At 40.6% G+C, this 17,347-nt stretch overlaps 2 protein-coding genes across 2 annotated transcripts; one reads left to right on the forward strand and one right to left on the reverse strand.

Moving 5' to 3' along the window:
- Positions 1 to 172: 172 nt before the first annotated feature.
- Positions 173 to 15,210, forward strand: LOC135790273 (1-phosphatidylinositol 4,5-bisphosphate phosphodiesterase epsilon-1-like). The gene is given in 19 exon segments (XM_065300452.1): positions 173 to 190; positions 2,261 to 2,394; positions 2,455 to 2,589; positions 4,317 to 4,462; positions 6,055 to 6,391; positions 6,520 to 6,698; positions 6,761 to 6,944; positions 7,119 to 7,411; positions 7,898 to 8,095; positions 8,224 to 8,377; positions 8,625 to 8,759; positions 9,197 to 9,393; positions 9,566 to 9,682; positions 9,821 to 9,954; positions 10,018 to 10,463; positions 10,555 to 11,092; positions 11,153 to 11,322; positions 11,528 to 12,347; positions 12,350 to 15,210. Coding segments are annotated over 16 exon segments (5,223 nt in total). The 5' UTR covers positions 173 to 190; positions 2,261 to 2,394; positions 2,455 to 2,589; positions 4,317 to 4,439; the 3' UTR covers positions 13,648 to 15,210.
- Positions 15,211 to 15,348: 138 nt separating this feature from the next.
- Positions 15,349 to 16,325, reverse strand: LOC135790275 (CRISP/Allergen/PR-1-like). Its single transcript, XM_065300458.1, has 5 exons — positions 16,144 to 16,325; positions 15,899 to 16,096; positions 15,682 to 15,839; positions 15,517 to 15,626; positions 15,349 to 15,456 (listed from the first exon to the last, which is right to left on the reverse strand). The coding sequence occupies exons 1-5, from the start codon at positions 16,235 to 16,237 to the stop codon at positions 15,417 to 15,419; spliced, it is 600 nt and encodes a 199-aa protein (XP_065156530.1). The 5' UTR covers positions 16,238 to 16,325; the 3' UTR covers positions 15,349 to 15,416.
- Between the last annotated feature and the right edge of the window lie 1,022 nt (positions 16,326 to 17,347).

Consider the following 17,347-nt stretch of genomic DNA (forward strand, 5'->3'; position numbering starts at 1 on the left):
GTTTTTCTTGCGAAATTTTGGATTGATGGGTTCCCAAGTACTGGTTGCTTGCATGCGGGTAATGAGAACGCCATGTAGCGCTGCCCTCAACTTGGGGTGGTGCAAATTTTAAACAGCCCCCGATTACGGCAACCAGCGGAGGAACACCAGTCGAACATTCATGAACACCACCCCTTTCTCCAGGCTGACGGTAAGCATTAAAAAAAATTTGATACTTTTTTAATTTTAGGTTAATTTTTACCTCAAATATGTAATATGTTGCGGTTTAATTTACGAAATTTAAGCGAAAATCTATTAGTTGAACATTTTGTTGGGTTTCACGTTAATGAACAGGATATTCGCTGTGAGTGGTGGAAAATTAGATTTACCGCACAATATTTTATAAAATTACGGGTTTGACCTACATTCGCATTCACAATCTAAATCCAAGTGGAGTTTTTTTATCAGTACAAGTGAAAAATTTACTTCCGATGATAAATGTTACATCAAACATGAACATTTTTCTTGCGCAAAGTTTTTCGCCGATAAAAAGTCATATTTTTCGTGTTTTGAGCGTAAAGTAAGTTTCGGCGTGCGAATAAAAAAAACGGGACGGCTTACTCCTTACGCCTTAATGCGTTTATAAATCCTTTCGTGAAAATGTGTCACTACAAAATGCCGAAACAATATTACGCTCGGCAGTCGGAACGGATTTTCGCCCGCATCCGATATGTACTCTCTTAGATGCGCAAATGCCGAACGAAAGCTACTTTAAGGTGGTACCAGCCGGCGGGTGTTGGTTGCTGCTTTTTTTTTATTTTGCTTCCACCGAGGTAGACGTCTCGTCGAATATATCGCCGGCTGGTGCAGCAGGTGCGAGCACCGCCAATATTTTATATTCGTCCGCGCCGTCCGTAACATCCTTTCATATTTTCCACTTCCTTCGGCTTTTGAGATACGTCCAGAAATTGAAGAAATACCCTTCGATTCGCCTGTACTTTGATCTTTTTTGTTTTTATTTTAATCTCTCACAAAGAAATAAAAATTATAGTTTAGAATAAGATTTATACTTCCACTGCTATAAATCAAGAAAACAAAAACTCCACGCTGTGCAATAATGTATAAACGCTGTAAAACGCCAGACGTAGAATAAAAACTATTGCAACGTGCAAACGATCGCGTTTGGTTTTTCAATAATTTGCAAAAGCAATTCCGTGCTTTTTTCTGTATTTGGCGAAATTGTGAAATTCGCATTCCGGGCGCGGGTGGCAATAAAAATCAACGCACGTGTACTTAACAGATATCCGTAATCCGAGCGTTTGTCGCCCCGTTCTCCCATTCAATCCGCCCTTATTCCCCGGCGTCGCCTTCGACGAGCACTCGCTCGAAAAACCAACACATGCTCACGACACGCCGTCCCCTTTCAGGCTTTCACACATTTTGCATCCGAGCCTGGAGATTTTCCATTCAAGTGAAATGCAAACTCTATGCAAACGCGATGCTGGCGTGCATATTCATCAGTTAAACTTTATTAATTCCGCGGGGGAGTTTGATCAAAATAGGACTACAAACTGGTAGGTCAAGTATAATACGTACACTCAATAAAGTCCAAACTTTTCAAAACAGATTTTTCCAGTTTTTGCATAATAGAAAGATCTGAATTTTCAATGGCCCAGTTTCACAAGGTCATGGACGTGACTACGAATGTCGGAATCACAGTCACAGAATCGAGAAATTTATGATTTCCTGTTCATTTCCCATTTTTGACGCTGAACAGAGATCAAAAGTTTGATCCCTTGATATAATTTATTTCCAAGGGCTGCTCCATCTCTTGAATAAGGTGTTTTATGATAGACCTTAAAAATGTCAACAATCATCTATAAAGCCCTCCGGTGCGGGTGTAATTAAACTATGACACCAAATAGCAACCCTCAAACTTAACATCAAGTACCCCTGATATTAGGGATGGTCCTTGGGAAGGGTTCGCGTCCGAAATTACGTGCCTCTACATTATAGTTTAAACCTTTATGCCACAGTAACTTTAACTTTATATGCGGGCCCATTTACACTTTTCACCCCTGCCCCCTAGCGTCAATCTTTAAACTACTCTTCGCTAAACTTTTATGTCGCAATTGAGTTGAACCTACCTGCATTTACTCCATTCATGCGAATCATGATGTAAATTCCGGAAGTCGTTTGATGTTCAATTGCAAATATTTTGCCTGTTTGAAGTGATTTGGAATTCGCACACTTTGATGATAGCTTTGATGTTGTTTTGCAGAGCTGGAGAAGAGGATTCCTCTCGCGGCGCAGACAAGTGACTGCGCAGAGCTGGAGGAGTTGCAGGAACTGCTGCACTTCCCCGAAGAGGTCGCCCTGCGCTTGGCCGATACCGAATACCAACTCTTCTATCAGGTAAATTGAATAATCAATAATTGTATTCAATATGCTCATTATTTTTCAATTATTTTACAGGTTCCCCCCATTGATTACCTTCGGCAGGTGACATTAGACCTTGGTGGCACCACCACAGGAACCTCGAGCGACGGTCTACCCGGTAACTCTTCGGCCCGATCGTCTGTCGCGACCCTCATCAAACGATTCAACGAGGTAGGCAACACACAACTCTCGTTATTCATCCTGTCACAGCTGTAACCTCAAGTAACGAATTTAAAAACACTTGATTAAATGAATAAGTTTCCAATTAATAATTTCTCTCCGATGCGACAAAACCCTTTTAACTTCATGCGCGCTTCTATTTAACATGATTAAACGTTAAAGTAAGCCTATTTACTTTTACCGGAGTGCATCTACAAGGCAGCAGGATGCAATTAAGCCTTCTCATTTACATTGCATTTGCAATACATGCCAACAAAATACGCTGCAAAATAGGGCTTCATCGAAGCAATTAATTGAAGAAAATTACTTGCAAAGCGTGCAACATTCTTCAACTTAATATAAGACCTTAAAATGAAACTGCGTGGAACATAACCTAGATAATTCATTTCAAACGGGTGCGACCTCTAGCTTTTGCAATGTGCACTTGAATTATTCATTTATCTAAATAAACTAAACTAGTATAATTAATTACTCCCTATTATTCTCCGCCAAAAATCTCAACATGACGCCCGCATGGCACGCGAATGTTTTGTCTAACTTAATGGAATGCGGTTAATTGTTCGTCGAAATGCTTGGTATTGCGGCGCAGGTGCATTGAATTTATTCTCAAATAGCAGCAAATTATGCTGGTTGTGCAGAATTTATACATATTTGGTGCTCATTTAATTGGAATAGTTGCATTATTAAATTTTGAATAATCAAATGTGCCATAAAATATTTTATTACGTCACTGGGGGTTAAAATAAATACAATTCACTGGTCATTCTCTTTATATGAGGAAATTACGGGCACGTTATGTAACATGAAATTATAATAAATTTGTTTACGCAGTCATTCTGTAGCGTAGATTTCGCCTACGCGTTGTTTCGCTCCCTAACTGGCTATTCTGTCGTTACTGCAACGAATCCGCCCACGCGCTTTTGCTTTTGTTGAGGGTTTTCTTTCCTGCGTGGAATATTGGTGCGATCCTCGAGGGCGCAAAGTACTCGAGCATTTCATTTACATTCGGATAACAAAAGGATTTGCGCGATTTAAGAGACATACGCTAGACGCTCGTGCACTTTATATGCTTGCGAGGCGGAGTTGAAAAATGCGGCCCGTACCCCTGGGGCCCCAAGGACGAGGCGATGAAATATTGCGCTCGCGATGCACTTGAAGAGGAGCGATAAAAATGTCGGCTGGCTTTTTTTCACCTCGAGCGCACAATCGCTGGATTTTCTATTGTATTTACAAAGCTATATGGGATTCTTTCGCACTGGATAAAGCGCCAAGTGATTTTATAATAAAATTCCAAATTCACTAAAAATTTATTTGGCAATTCATATTTTTATCACAACCGGTTAATCGGTATTTCGTAATTGAAGTACTTGAAAATTACAAACCAGGCTCAAATTTAATAACCACGTCCGAAATTCATTCATTCAGGTGTTCAGTAATAAAACCCAGCGTTCCCACAGTACCTTCACGTTTAATTGAAAGCTTTTTGCTTCACTCGGAAGTCGTAGGCCTCTTTTGAGTTTTACGATTTTTAAAATATTCAAATTCGCATTACGCATCGCGCGCCGCTGCGAATTGCTCGAATCTAATTAAATCGCTCGGCCGCGTTTTAATAAGACAATAAATTCAAATTAAAGTCGCAGGTCCCAAGTCAACGATCGCCGGTTGGCGCGGCCGCCGGAAAGAGGGATGGTTATTAAAGTCTCGAATGTGTTTTTTAGGTAAGCGCGTGGGTGACCCAGCTGATAATATCGCAGCCTACGCACGATGCCCGCCGCGCCGTACTGTCCTGCGTCCTGCGGGTGGCCCTATCCTCGTGGAACATCGGCAACTTTAACGGAGCCATGGAGATTATCGCCGGCCTCAAGTGAGTCTATAATGCGCTTTTGTCTTTTTTGCTCTAGTTTGTATCCTTTTACCTTTTTCTTTGTTGTTCTTTCATAAATAAGGATTTCAACTGTATTATATTGTCACACCTAATAGCTAATTGAAAAAATGAAACTCAATTTCCTCAACTAATCAGTCAAGTTTCCTCTTCGCACATTAGTTTATTACTTGCGGTGGTCGCACACGATCCATCTGTGTTGCAAACATCATGATATAAACAACATTAATATCCGCTGCTTGGAGCATCAGCAGCGAGTTATTACCTGCCGTAATAATTCTGCTATTGACATCTCGCAACGCTTCATTATCCTGTCTCAGGCAGCAGTCGCAAACACGCTGCACGCGCCTCGAATTACCAACATTGCAACAACAAGAACAAAGTAAAAAATCATTTCCACCCAGTTCGGCGGAAAATTCAATTATCAGCGTGTAATCAAAATTGTTACATGCAATTTAGTTTATTATTCAATTGAATTTCGTAATTTGATTATTTTTGATCATCCTGTATGCAGTTATCAATGTAGGTTCTAATTTTGTGTAGTTGTGGCTTCGCATAATAGTAGTTAGTGCATTCGACAGTGCCAGCCACTATAACGCTGCTAATTACTGACACAAACAGGCTTTGTAAGCTCGCGCAAGCGAAAAAGTACCCGGTTTTCGAGAGACTAACGAATTTCCTCCGACGAGCACGCGCGCGCGCATGGGTATAATTAATTTACTGTCTGTCTGTTCAACGTCACGCATTTTTCCTGCATTTTACTTCGCCGTTTCCATCATTTTCACGGTCGTTATTTTACATTACGCTTACACGACTTCCAACGCCGACGCAAATACTACACAGGCGCACTTTTTCAAAACTGGTTTCAAGTTTTTTAATTATTTTAACAAAATTTTTAGTGTAATAAAATTTTTTTTTGAATTTTAAAGTTTACAATTGATTTATATAAAATTATACTGTATATTTATTTATTGACTATTTAAAACCGGTTGACCGTGTTTTTATTATTATTTGCTTAGTATGTAGCTCGGGCACAGTTATGTAAAAATGAAATATAATCCTTGTGATCCTGATATTCTTTTTATTTTTATTCCTGTTGTATTTGTGTTTGCCTTCAAAACAAATATTATACCGCTGGAAATTTTATTGTGAAACAGATATTATTGTCCTTTAGAGCATATATTTTTGTACACTTGTTTGCTTTGTGTGCCTGGTTGGCCTGTTGGCCATTTTGTTTTTTATGATTTGTTACCGTGCGTATAAAATGGCAGCCGCCGAAATGACTAACCGCCGCCGATGTCGCGCCAGTTGTTCCTTTCTTCTCGACGCAGCGACGCTGGCTAATTTACTATCACTAATTCGCCGGCGCAGGGGTTTCTTTCGGCCTCCAGCAGATTTGATGGTTGTAGGCCGGCGGAAACTACTTGCTCCTGCGTGTTTTTCATTAACAACACGCCCAGCAGCAAACTCACCAACTGTGCCATTATGTCAACCGATATTAAACTTCTAACATGGACTAATTTTGCACACAGCAAACTGGTTTTTACGTTGTTTTACGTTTATTTCTCTTCCAGATCGAACAAACTCAAGCCGTTTTGGCTGTCGATTACGGAGAAGGAGACGCTGCCGGTGCTGGACTTCCTGTCGGCGGCGCTCCTTTCGGCGGAGTACGATCGTGCCTTAAGTCGCGCGCTGGCGATGGCCGAATGCCCGGTGGTGCCATTCTTCGGCGCCTTTCTGCGCGAGCTCCGCGATATCCTCGCGAATGCGACACACGACGGCGCCCCGGGCACCGCCACCGCCGGCGAACAAAACCCGATGCAGTCAAAGCCGCCCAAATCGGGACGGCGTGATCGCGACCGCGACCGGGAGCGCGAACGGGACCAGGAGCAACAGCAACACAGACAAGTGGTACGAAAACATTACCGTCAAATCCTATTATGATTCAGAATAATATGTATCAACTTTGATTGAATTTGCTCGGTGGGCCCCGTTGGGAGCAATTCTGAATGGAAAAACTTTGCGCTGTTTTTTTATAGTTCATATCAGATTACAACGGCGAAGACCATCACTTCACCAAGATCGGTCCTGGCGGGCTCATCAACATCGAGAAAATCTATCGCACGCAGGCGGTGATGGATCACATCTCGCTCTGCCATCAGCACTACCACACGCGGCATCGCATCTCGCCCACGCTGACTTTAATCGACTATCTCAAGTGAGACCGCTCAATGTCAGCCATCTTGGTAAATCATGTGTAAATCGATTTTGATGTATCAGATCTACTGCGTCTCATGCGCATCGGGTTCTGGCAGCCGGCCCACCTGAAAAACGTGAGGTAGACGCCGAGTACGACTTGGACGTGGAAGGGTATCACCCGGTGCAACCTCTGGTGCATGACCACGGCGTCAGTTTCGTGTGCCTCTCCTCAGCGCTGACGAAAATCGACCAGCATATCATCCAGGTCGGTTTTCGCGCATTCGTCGTGATGACCTTGACCCAATTTCTTTCGACCCACCTCACACCTCTCCTTCTTCAGTGAATCAAATCAAAATCAAATCATCTTGCACCCTTTGACAACTCAAACATCACACAGTCTCAAATTGCCAGTGCTTCAATTAAATTATTTTTACAAAAGGTAATGCAACATGGTGGTACAGCAGTACTATGGGAGGGTGTCGAGGGACCATCCCCGCCGGGTGTACGCGGGTCCTTACTCTACCTGCGACTGGACCGATCGTGCAGTACGCTTATGTGGGTGCGTCCCAGCTGGAGTGGATTGAAAGCGGGCAATGTCTCCGATGGCGATCCCTTTACCACCGACTTCAACCTCTCCTACAACCCAGAAGACACCTTGGCGCCTGGCCTGCTCAGTAAGCTGGCGCTGCAGGCGTCCGGGGAGCAATCGACCGGGACCACTCTAGACGACGGGTAAGCTCTAAATGACGGCCTAAAACATCCCGAACAAAGCACTCAAACAGTTTGTTATGCAATTATCCTCCCAGTCAGCGAAGTTCACAATTTGATCAACTCCAACTTAGGCGACATCAAACAATCTAACCTAATCAACGAATTAAATTTTATTTCAAAGTCAATCATTGGCAAGTTAATGCCGACAATAGTGGTGCCTGGTGTTGGCAAATTAAGTCATAAAACAAACACGAATCAATACAACCACACGATTGGCTAATCGACATCAAACGAGACACGCTCTCAGTAATGGTACTAACTTTGTCGCTAATAAATCCCGCACGCAATCGATAACCCAATAGGAAACTCATAACCGCTTTGTTTATTTAGCATTGTCTTGATTGAGCTGCTAATTAATAATTGTTGTGGTTTCGGAATTTGCTATTATTAATTACGGCACCTTAGTACACAGTATTAATTACCGTGGGTTTAATTTAATCATGATAGATTCTTGGATCTGGTCGCTGTGAAAGAAGTGCATTTGGGTGGGCGGGATCCTGAGAAAGATTTCGAACTGGCACAGATGGCTCGCAAGTATGGCTTGTCGCACGAAAATGGCTCCGAATGTGCGCTGACCATTCTTTATGGTTATGGGTTGAGCGACAATCGCCTCCTCTACATCGTCTGCCCGCCGACGATCTGCAGGTAAGCGCGTTGGAGCGTATCTTTCAGCTCATCAACTCTCTCTCCATTCAACTTCATTACTTCATTATTATCTTACGATTTTTGCTAATATTTTTTTCATGTGGTGGTGTGAAAATCTCTTTATACAGGGTTTGGTACAGTGGACTGTGTTGGTTGATAAGGGGACTGGCGCGCCAGCAGACCCTCTGCGATCGGCGGCTATTGTGGCTGAAGGAACAATACATGCAACTCTACCACGAGGACGGCTATTGTTGCGGGCCATTGGCGGCGGACGCCATTAGGGTAAGTCGAGCGCGACGACAAAATGCGAAATTGAAACGAATTGAAGCGCTAGCATTGTGCGCATGCAGTTTTTTCCCATCGCCGTCTGGTTATTCAATCGTTATTCAAATGGGATCGCTTTTTTTGCAATCTGTTTGATATGTCATCAAATTCAATCATCCAACTAGATTTTCAGATTGTGAAAATCGAGTTTCAATTTGATTTTTGATTTTTGATCTTTTCGTTTTAATAAATTTTTGAATTATAGTCGTTTGGTGGACGTGACTGGTCTCTGGCTGGTTTGGCGCAAAGTTCCCAAACGGGCGCTGAAACATCAGGGCTGCGACGCGAAGTTTCCATGAAGATAAAAAAGAAACAACTCCTCAGCAATCAAACATTCAAGGTAAGTAACCGACGTACACTTAATCTCGCGCAGTTCACCACCGCGGCGCAAATTTAATAAAACTTTAATCAGAGGAAAAAGCAAATTACGAAACAATTCAACGTCAGCATTAACATGACGATTCAAGTGCATTTCATTATGGCGCATGAGCTGCGGCCGCTGGCACTACGCGGCGAAAGCCAACGGATTAAGGACGCAGAGGTCGCTGGGGAAATTTCTCATCTCGCGTTTTGTACTGTTGAGAAGCAACGGATTTTCGATTCAGCCTCGGAGCGCACACCGTTCTAATCTCATATTCATATGTTCGCAAGAGCACGAAACTTTAACGACGTTACATCGCCGCCATCCTGCGGGAGAGAGCATGCATGTTTTACGGCGTCCTCGCGCGCGCGCTAAATGTGTCAACATTTTCTATACAATTTTAATGTCTCGCGTAGGATAAGAGCCTCAAGACGCAGTTCGTTGAGCCGACCACGATGGTGATGGAAAGCAGCTACTGGCGCAATCCCAATCATCATCGACAGTCAACACCGACGACATTCCCCGAGCATCAACCGGATGTCTCCAGGCATCATAGTCTCGGCCATCTTGCTTACAATGTCTCCCAGCCCAGTGGCGGTGCCAAATACGAGAGGTAAACATATAAACTCTAAATAACAAATAAATAACGCTTTACTGATGATTAAATTTCAAAGTGTAATGTTTGTCACAATACAATGTTCTCGGGATAAATGGATTTAATGAAGATGTGAACAGGAAGAGGTTGAAATTGTTTCTCACTTGGTGTGTGTGTGTTTTGTCCGCAGGGAGCGGCACGGGTCGACCGAACATTTATGGCACGGAAGACATCCGCGCGTCGGCTCCATTCTCTACGACACTCAATTAGACTTTGTAGACTTCGTAACGCTTTTTCGTTCGTTTAGGTAACGTACATTTTTGCGTTTATTATAATGCGTATTTTTACGACGCTCGTAAAAAATACATTTTTCATTTAATACCACGTTATTTCACGCTGGGGTTTATCCTGAAGAGTTACTAAAATAACAATCTTTTCCGTACAGCTTATTGATTCGAAAAGATTTGAGGGATTTGTTTGAGCAATTAGCGATATCCTATCGAAGCATGGCTGTGAATACTCCCAAAGTAAACGGCGTCAGTAAAGTTAAAGTGGAACCAAAGAAAACACAAAAATTAGGTAATAATAACATTAAAAATCAAAATAAAACATTAAAAACATAATTATTTGTTATTGATATAGGAGTTTTAACTCGTAATTCCCGTGGAGAATTAGATGGCTCTGTGGGCAATCCTCAGAAAAAAATCTACGACGCAATAGCAGCGGCGAGTATTTTCACCAACTGCGCCGGAATCGACACGAATAATTCGCAGGTGATCACAATGTCGACATTTGCAAAGTTCTTAGAAACGCGACAGATGGAAGTTTGGACCGACGATGATGTCAAAGCGCTGATCCAAAGACACGAACCCGACGCACAGTTGCGACTGCAGAATTGTTTGTCTTTTGAAGGATTCGGCAGGTACTTGATGGACAAAGATAATTATGCCTTTGCCTACGAACGCGAAGTTCCCAACGAGGTGGACATGTCGCGACCGATGTCTACGTACTACATCAGCTCTTCGCATAACACTTATTTAACTGGCCACCAACTTAAAGGAGAATCTTCGGTGGAACTTTACAGTCAGGTAAAGAAATGTTTAACCAGCCAAATCAAATATTTGCATCTTGTTAGATCCTAACATCATAATGGTTGTGAAAAATGAAAATGTCCCTTAGGTATTGCTAACGGGCTGCCGATGTGTCGAACTGGATTGTTGGGATGGTGACGACGGGTATCCGATGATTTACCACGGGCATACATTCACTACGAAGATACCCTTCAACGCGGTGGTGGAATCAATCGATAAAAACGCGTTTGTTACGTCCAGTTATCCAGTGATACTTTCAATTGAGAACCACTGTTCACTACAACAGCAAACTCGTATGGCACACACGTTCCAACGGGTTTTCGGCGAGAAACTAGTAACGAACTTTCTCTTCGAAGGAGACTACAGTGATGAACCTTTATTACCATCTCCAGAACAGTTAAAGAATCGTATACTAATTAAGAACAAAAAACTGATAATGGATGTGCCTGCACCGTTGATTAATTACTCCGCCATGTCAACACCAATGCGCGCGGGCGGTGGTGGCGTCCGCCATTCTGTGCCAGGGCGCACCAGTTCAATCATCAGCAATGCAAGCAGCAGCAGTTTCAACGATGATTACAGCGACGACGACTACGACGATGAGGACGATGAGGATAATATCGACGGTAACTATTCCCACATCTGCCATCCATATACCCTCTAATAGTGAAGTTATTTCGCAACAGAGAAAGCATTGCACATCATCACAGACTCTCCGAGGCAAATGTCCGTCCCACATGCTGTGGGGAATAAGAGTACTAGTTCCACCAAACGACCCAACCCTACGGACGAGAAGCTAAAGAAACGCAGCAGTCAGATATCCAAAGAGTTATCCGACCTTGTAATCTACGTGCAGGTACTTTTCTATGTTATTAAACTTTAAAATTTGTTGAACAGCAACCCACGCGCATTTCAATTCAATTAAAGCCCTTATCCTGCAAAATTTAGATTAGCCGCATGTAAATATTGCACGCTGCCCGAAGCAATCCCAAGCCATGTGCATATTTTAATAATTAAACCGATGAATATGCATGAACTCGACGCTCCGCTTCCGTTCACAGGCGATCAAGTTCCGCGGGCTAAACACGATAAGTCCGAGCAGCTCTGTCAAACAGCGCCAACGCGCTGGTATGTCCAGTTCAGGGAGTTCTATCGTCACCACCGCCAGTTCGGCATCAAATATTTCATCGTCGGGGGCTGGTGGTAACACTGATAGTGAGATGACCGCTTTTGAACTGGAGGCAGCCAAGCAACAACGTGCTAACATCAACCCGCCATGTTTCCAATGTTCCTCCATCAACGAGAATACAGCTAAGAAGTTGTGTAGGAAGCAACCGCTGGCATTAGTTGCGCATACTCAAAGCCAACTCATGCGGACATACCCAGCTGGAATGCGAATTGATTCCTCCAACTTTAATCCGGTTATTTTTTGGTCTTTTGGGATACAAATGGCTGCCCTGAATTATCAAACTGAAGATAATGCAATGCAATTAAACACGGCCATGTTTGAGAGTAATGGGAAATGTGGTTATGTTGCCAAACCGTCGGTAGTGTGGGATCGTTCCCATGTGATGTACAGACGCTTCAATCCCTGGGACAAGGAATTCGATGGTTTGCACTCGTCCCAAATGATTATCAACATTGTTTCAGGACAGTATGTCAGCCAGAACAATGTGAACCTCAACACATATGTGGAGGTGGAGATAATTGGCATTCCAGTAGATTGCAGCAAACAAAAGACAAAAGTGGTGCAGAAGAACGCCCTGAATCCTATTTGGAACGATACGTTTCACTTTCGTGTAATGTTCCTCGAGTTGGCCTTTCTGCGCTTCGCTGTGATGGACTCAACGAGTAACCATCTTTTAGCACAGCGCATCCTTCCCTGAAATCACTCCGACCTGGATATCGGCATCTCCGGCTACGATCACCGCAAAACAAATGCTTAAACATGTCGACATTATTCATCTACTCGCGAGTCGAAGAGGAGTCACTTGAAAATTCCGACAACGGAGATAGTCTGGAACGCGCCCCTGCCACTATTCCAGATAAAGAGGACAAGAATTTGGACAATAATTACGTGGGCATTTCTGGCACGCCATTATGCGTAAAAAGACGCATGTTTTTCTTGATGGTGTATGGAGTGATGGCGGAAGAACCATATACGATATTGAAGATCACCCAGGAGAGTACCACACAGGATGTCCTCGTTCAAGCCCTAGCAAAAGCTGGCCAACCAGCTGATAAAGTTAATGATTACATTCTGGTCGAAGAAGTTGCACGTGGGTGGGAGAAAAAAGACCATAACCTACCTGCAACGCAACGAGTATTAGATCTTCATGAAAGACCTTTACAAGCACAGTCACAATGGAAAGGAGAAGGGCGTTTCCTTCTTAAGAAAATGGGAGATGACCCAAGTAGTCGTGCCTGGTTGAGTTCGATCAGAAGCGTTGCAAATCGAGAAAGAGAAGCAAGGAAATCCGATGGGGGTACTACAAACGCATGGGAAGAAAACGATACTTTCCTCGTTTGTATCTACAATGTCTCACCGGAAATCCCCTACGCCATTTTAAAAGTCCCACTGAACGCATGCGCGCAGGATGTTTTAGCGCAAGCATTAGTGAAGGCACGCCGTATGGAAGACCCAATGAATTTTGTTATCGTCGAGGAATTGGAATGGGGTGGTGCTTCACACAATCTCCAATTCCGACCGCTTGCCGACGATGAAAACATTTACAGTGCGCAAAGTCATTGGCAAACAATTGGACGATTCATAATGCAGGAGCGTGCGAACGCTACACCTCAATCTCTACGCAAAAACCGGATCACTTCCAGTTTACGACTGGCGACTCTCGATCGAATCAGCCGGGGATTGAATGTTGCACGCAGTGTGGCCACCAACAGCATTAAAGTGCCCGTGCAGGTTGCACTCAGTGATCCCACCACATCCAAGTGGAAGAGTAAAACCGGCGAGGAGTCACGCAAAGGCCTTCTGCGCGGTAAAGTCAACTCGGAAAAAGAAACCACCTCGACGATCCAACAGCCGAAGACGCAGTGTCATCGCGAAGTGCACTCTGAAGGTGAAACACTCAGCGATGAAGACCAAAAGGAGTCGGACCTCATGGCCACCGTTTCCAGGCTGAAGAAAGTGTCGCTGCGCAAGTTCAAAGAGTGGAAATCATGATTGGACTGAATTTAATATTCAACACGTACGAATACATAAAATAATAATATCGAAATGAACGCGAATTTATTATTTACGAGCTTTAAAACTTGAGTGATGCAATTTGTATAAAGATACTAACGTTTAAGGATAAAACACGTAGTCGTACATAATATATATTACACAAGCGTAAACCAAAGCGTAGCGAGAGAGATATAAATGTTACTACTGTTAAGGAATAATAAGATTTTATACATCTGACATCTACAATAACGTTATCTACTAAAACATTAACGATATACATATAAAATCATTTGTAATTATTGCATATATTATCGTTTATTATGATTGCGCTAAAATTCGAAATTTCGTTATCTTGTTACGTTATCCGTCATTTTATAAGATCTCTAGTCATTAATATACACATAGAAATAACCAAATTTAAAAAACTCTTAAAGAAACCTAAACAAATAATAACATGATAACCGCTCTATAAATAATAATCAATACTAAATAATATTTAAATAATCCAAAGAAAGATGCAAGCTAAAAAAGCAAAAGAATCATAAACTTAAAAAGATGAAATACTTATGTAATTGAAAACTTTTAAATGTCAATACAATGTATTACTTACTATTACGATTATATAATGATGATGATCTATATCATATCGTTATTTGTATTATCAGACAAATATTTACATAACTATTTATACATTTCAAAAGAGCTCTTAAAGTGTATATCAGATTTATATTACGTATAAATATGAAGATATCAAACCGTTGTCAAGAAATCTCTATTTAATTTTCTTACGGATGTCTAAACAAACGATAAAAAATACAAATATCATTAACACATTAACAGAATGAAAACATATTACGATTACGATATAATTATCACAGAATACATATAATGATGATATAGTTAAACGCTAGTCTTAGTAGTATTGTCACACAAACTCAGTCGATTCATATTGATCAATTAGACCGTTGTCAGAAATATTAATGTCTAGATAATTCTAAGCGTGTGCGACATTGTAGCGGCAACGAGTTTCTTTAATATTTGATGATGGCGAATGGGTGGCATATAGATGACGCGTGAATTGTCTAGATTTTGATGTGATTTTTCAATTGAATTTCGATGTCAAGCGCGATGCAATGGAACGAACCAGTGACACAATGATAAAAAGTATAAATATTTATTATTCAGTTGAATATACCGATATCTGCATTAAGTTTTCTATCTGTACGTTTTGTTTGGCGAAATAATTACGACTGCGACATAGTTCTATATATCCAGTTCTAGTGGATTGACGAGTATGTTAATTGGCGGTGAATTATTTATATTTATTGACTTCTAATTGTAGATTTGTTTGTTTTTGGAGCAATTACGGCTATATTTAATGCGTTTTGAATGTGAACACATTTATATTTGAAATTTGAGATATATTGTTACGACAGAATGAGTGATCGCATGATAAATAATCTATTTACAACAACAAGATAATACTTAATTGATGTTATTTAATGAGAATACAATATATAATATTTGTTAATATTATCGTTTACTAAAGACATTCTAATATGTAGTCGTTTTTTGTCTTTCTTGATACCAATTTATTTTAGATAGTATTCGGGTAAGTAAATTGCAATATAAAAGATATTGTTTTCGGTCTGAGATTTTCATTCAAAGGGGAAAAAAAAATAAAAAGAGAAAATCAAATTCAGATTGCAAACGTAGATTCATTTATTTTGTTCATATTTGAGGTAAGTAAATAGATGGTTGAGATTTTATGCTAAAGCATACGGAGCTAAACCAATAATGTTTCCACTAAAATCACAATAATTAAAAAATATATTTTTTTTTTGTTTTGCATATGAATTTACGTACCCTGGGCCATAATTGCAAGTATACAACCTGGCGTATGGATATTGTGGTTTAGTACTATCATAGAAACAAATAAAATCACAGCCTATTTTTGATGAGTCATGCCATACCAACTAAAAATGTTTTTTTGTCGAATAAAATATTCTAAATTTATGTCTAAAATTTTACTTGAGTATAATGGCCAGTTGCTGCACTAGGTCGATTCGGATATTTATATAATTTATACTCCGTATACCAATATCTGATTGCTTCAGCCCAGTTTTGATCGCATGACTTAACACTGTTCCATGAAATAAACAAGTTTTGACCAACGTGTCTCCACCTATCTACAAATCAGTGTATTCGTCATTTAATGTATTCATCTAATTGTTTTTGGTCAAATTACTGTCGCTAGCAATAACATGTTGCATTTTGCATGTTTTTGACACAAGTTGACCTTTCTTTCCCAACTCATCATCGTAGGTCATCGTGAGAATATTTTTCCCTTTCGGTTGGCCTGGAACCTTCCCGTCCATGATTGCACGTCGATATTTATTATGTTCGCTCACAGCGACTTTCTTGCCGTCGGCGCTTATTCCCCATTCTGAAATATATTTTCATACATTTATGTATTTTTCGGGATGATATTACCGTAGATGTTATCTCCATTAGGGCATTTTTTTGTTTTTACTAAACAAATTATTTGTATGAGCAGCACAAGCAGCACTGGAAAATGAGGTTTCATATTTGCAGTTTCAGTGAATAACAACAAACTGATTGCGATTTCCGTTGAAGTCACAATTTTATATAATGTTGTTATGTGGGTTGTTGTTGTTGAAGTCTGCGGACTATTCGCATTATCTGTGTTTACAGCATGAAATAAAAATCAGCTCATAATTACTTATTTGACATAGGTATATTAAATTGGACAAAGGTGCATCAAATATAATCAAATTTTAAATGCTTCAAATAGTAATGTTGTTAGAAATGTATAATTACAGGGCCTGAACTTGCCTGTACAAATTTTATTATTAACAATAAATGAAAAATTTCAACAACATAAAAGGCCAATACATTAATCAATGTTTAGAAGTGCTCGCCGCGCAAGACATTTCACCAACATTCAAAAAGGTATCTTATCACAAAAAGGCAAACTGCATGAAGTGAACTCGAAAGAACTAAAACCAAATAGAAAATAAATCATTGTAGATATTTGGTCTATGGAATGCGTGGTGCAATCTTTTATTCAAATTGCGAAGTAAAAGTGACCTTCCATTCCCATACAAGGCCACAATTACCCCACCGCACCAAACACACACCTAGCTGCTGTGCTAAAGTGCGTTGTGAATCAGTGATGCCAGAACGTAGGTAAAAAGTGGCCCTACGGTGTAGCATCATGCCATAGCACTGTGTGTACATGTATCATATGAGAATTTTAATAAAGAAATTGTTTTTACATGACAATAAGGCCTTATCATAAAATTATGTTACTGGCATCCGCTTCAAAAGTAAATATACTTTCAGAATCCAAAATCAGAATATAAAAATTCCAATTATAACAAAACCTGCATTTGCTGAAATAAAAGATTTCGTCCTAAAAAGGCAAAAGATAACTCTTTTTTATGCTTAAAACTTAAAAATTGGACTTTTTAAATTCTGATTTCGGATTCTGAAAGTATATTTAATTCTGAATCAGATACCAGTAACACAATTTTACGTTAAGGCCTTAGTGACATGTAAAAACATTAATTAAAATTAGCAACAAAGCTAGGAAAAATGTTAAGTAAATATTCAACGTAGAATTAAATATTCAAAAAATTATCAACTTTTATGCACATTTTGGCGCACTTCTTAA

The sequence above is a fragment of the Atheta coriaria genome, unplaced genomic scaffold (genome assembly GCF_025399875.1).
Source record: "Atheta coriaria isolate IRGN ID8LTWV9N9 unplaced genomic scaffold, Caltech_Dcor_3.1 hic_scaffold_4_pilon, whole genome shotgun sequence".
Lineage (NCBI taxonomy): Eukaryota > Metazoa > Arthropoda > Insecta > Coleoptera > Staphylinidae > Dalotia > Dalotia coriaria.

What these genes read in the sequence shown, in the direction of transcription:
- LOC135790275 (XM_065300458.1), bottom strand. Translation starts at nt 16,237, where the DNA reads ATGAAACCTCATTTTCCAGTGCTGCTTGTGCTGCTCATACAAATAATT. An exon ending in TAATGGAGATAACATCTACG is followed by an intron (nt 16,097 to 16,143) that starts GTAATATCATCC and finishes AATATATTTCAG; the next exon opens with AATGGGGAATAAGCGCCGAC. An exon ending in ACATGTTATTGCTAGCGACA is followed by an intron (nt 15,840 to 15,898) that starts GTAATTTGACCA and finishes ACTGATTTGTAG; the next exon opens with ATAGGTGGAGACACGTTGGT.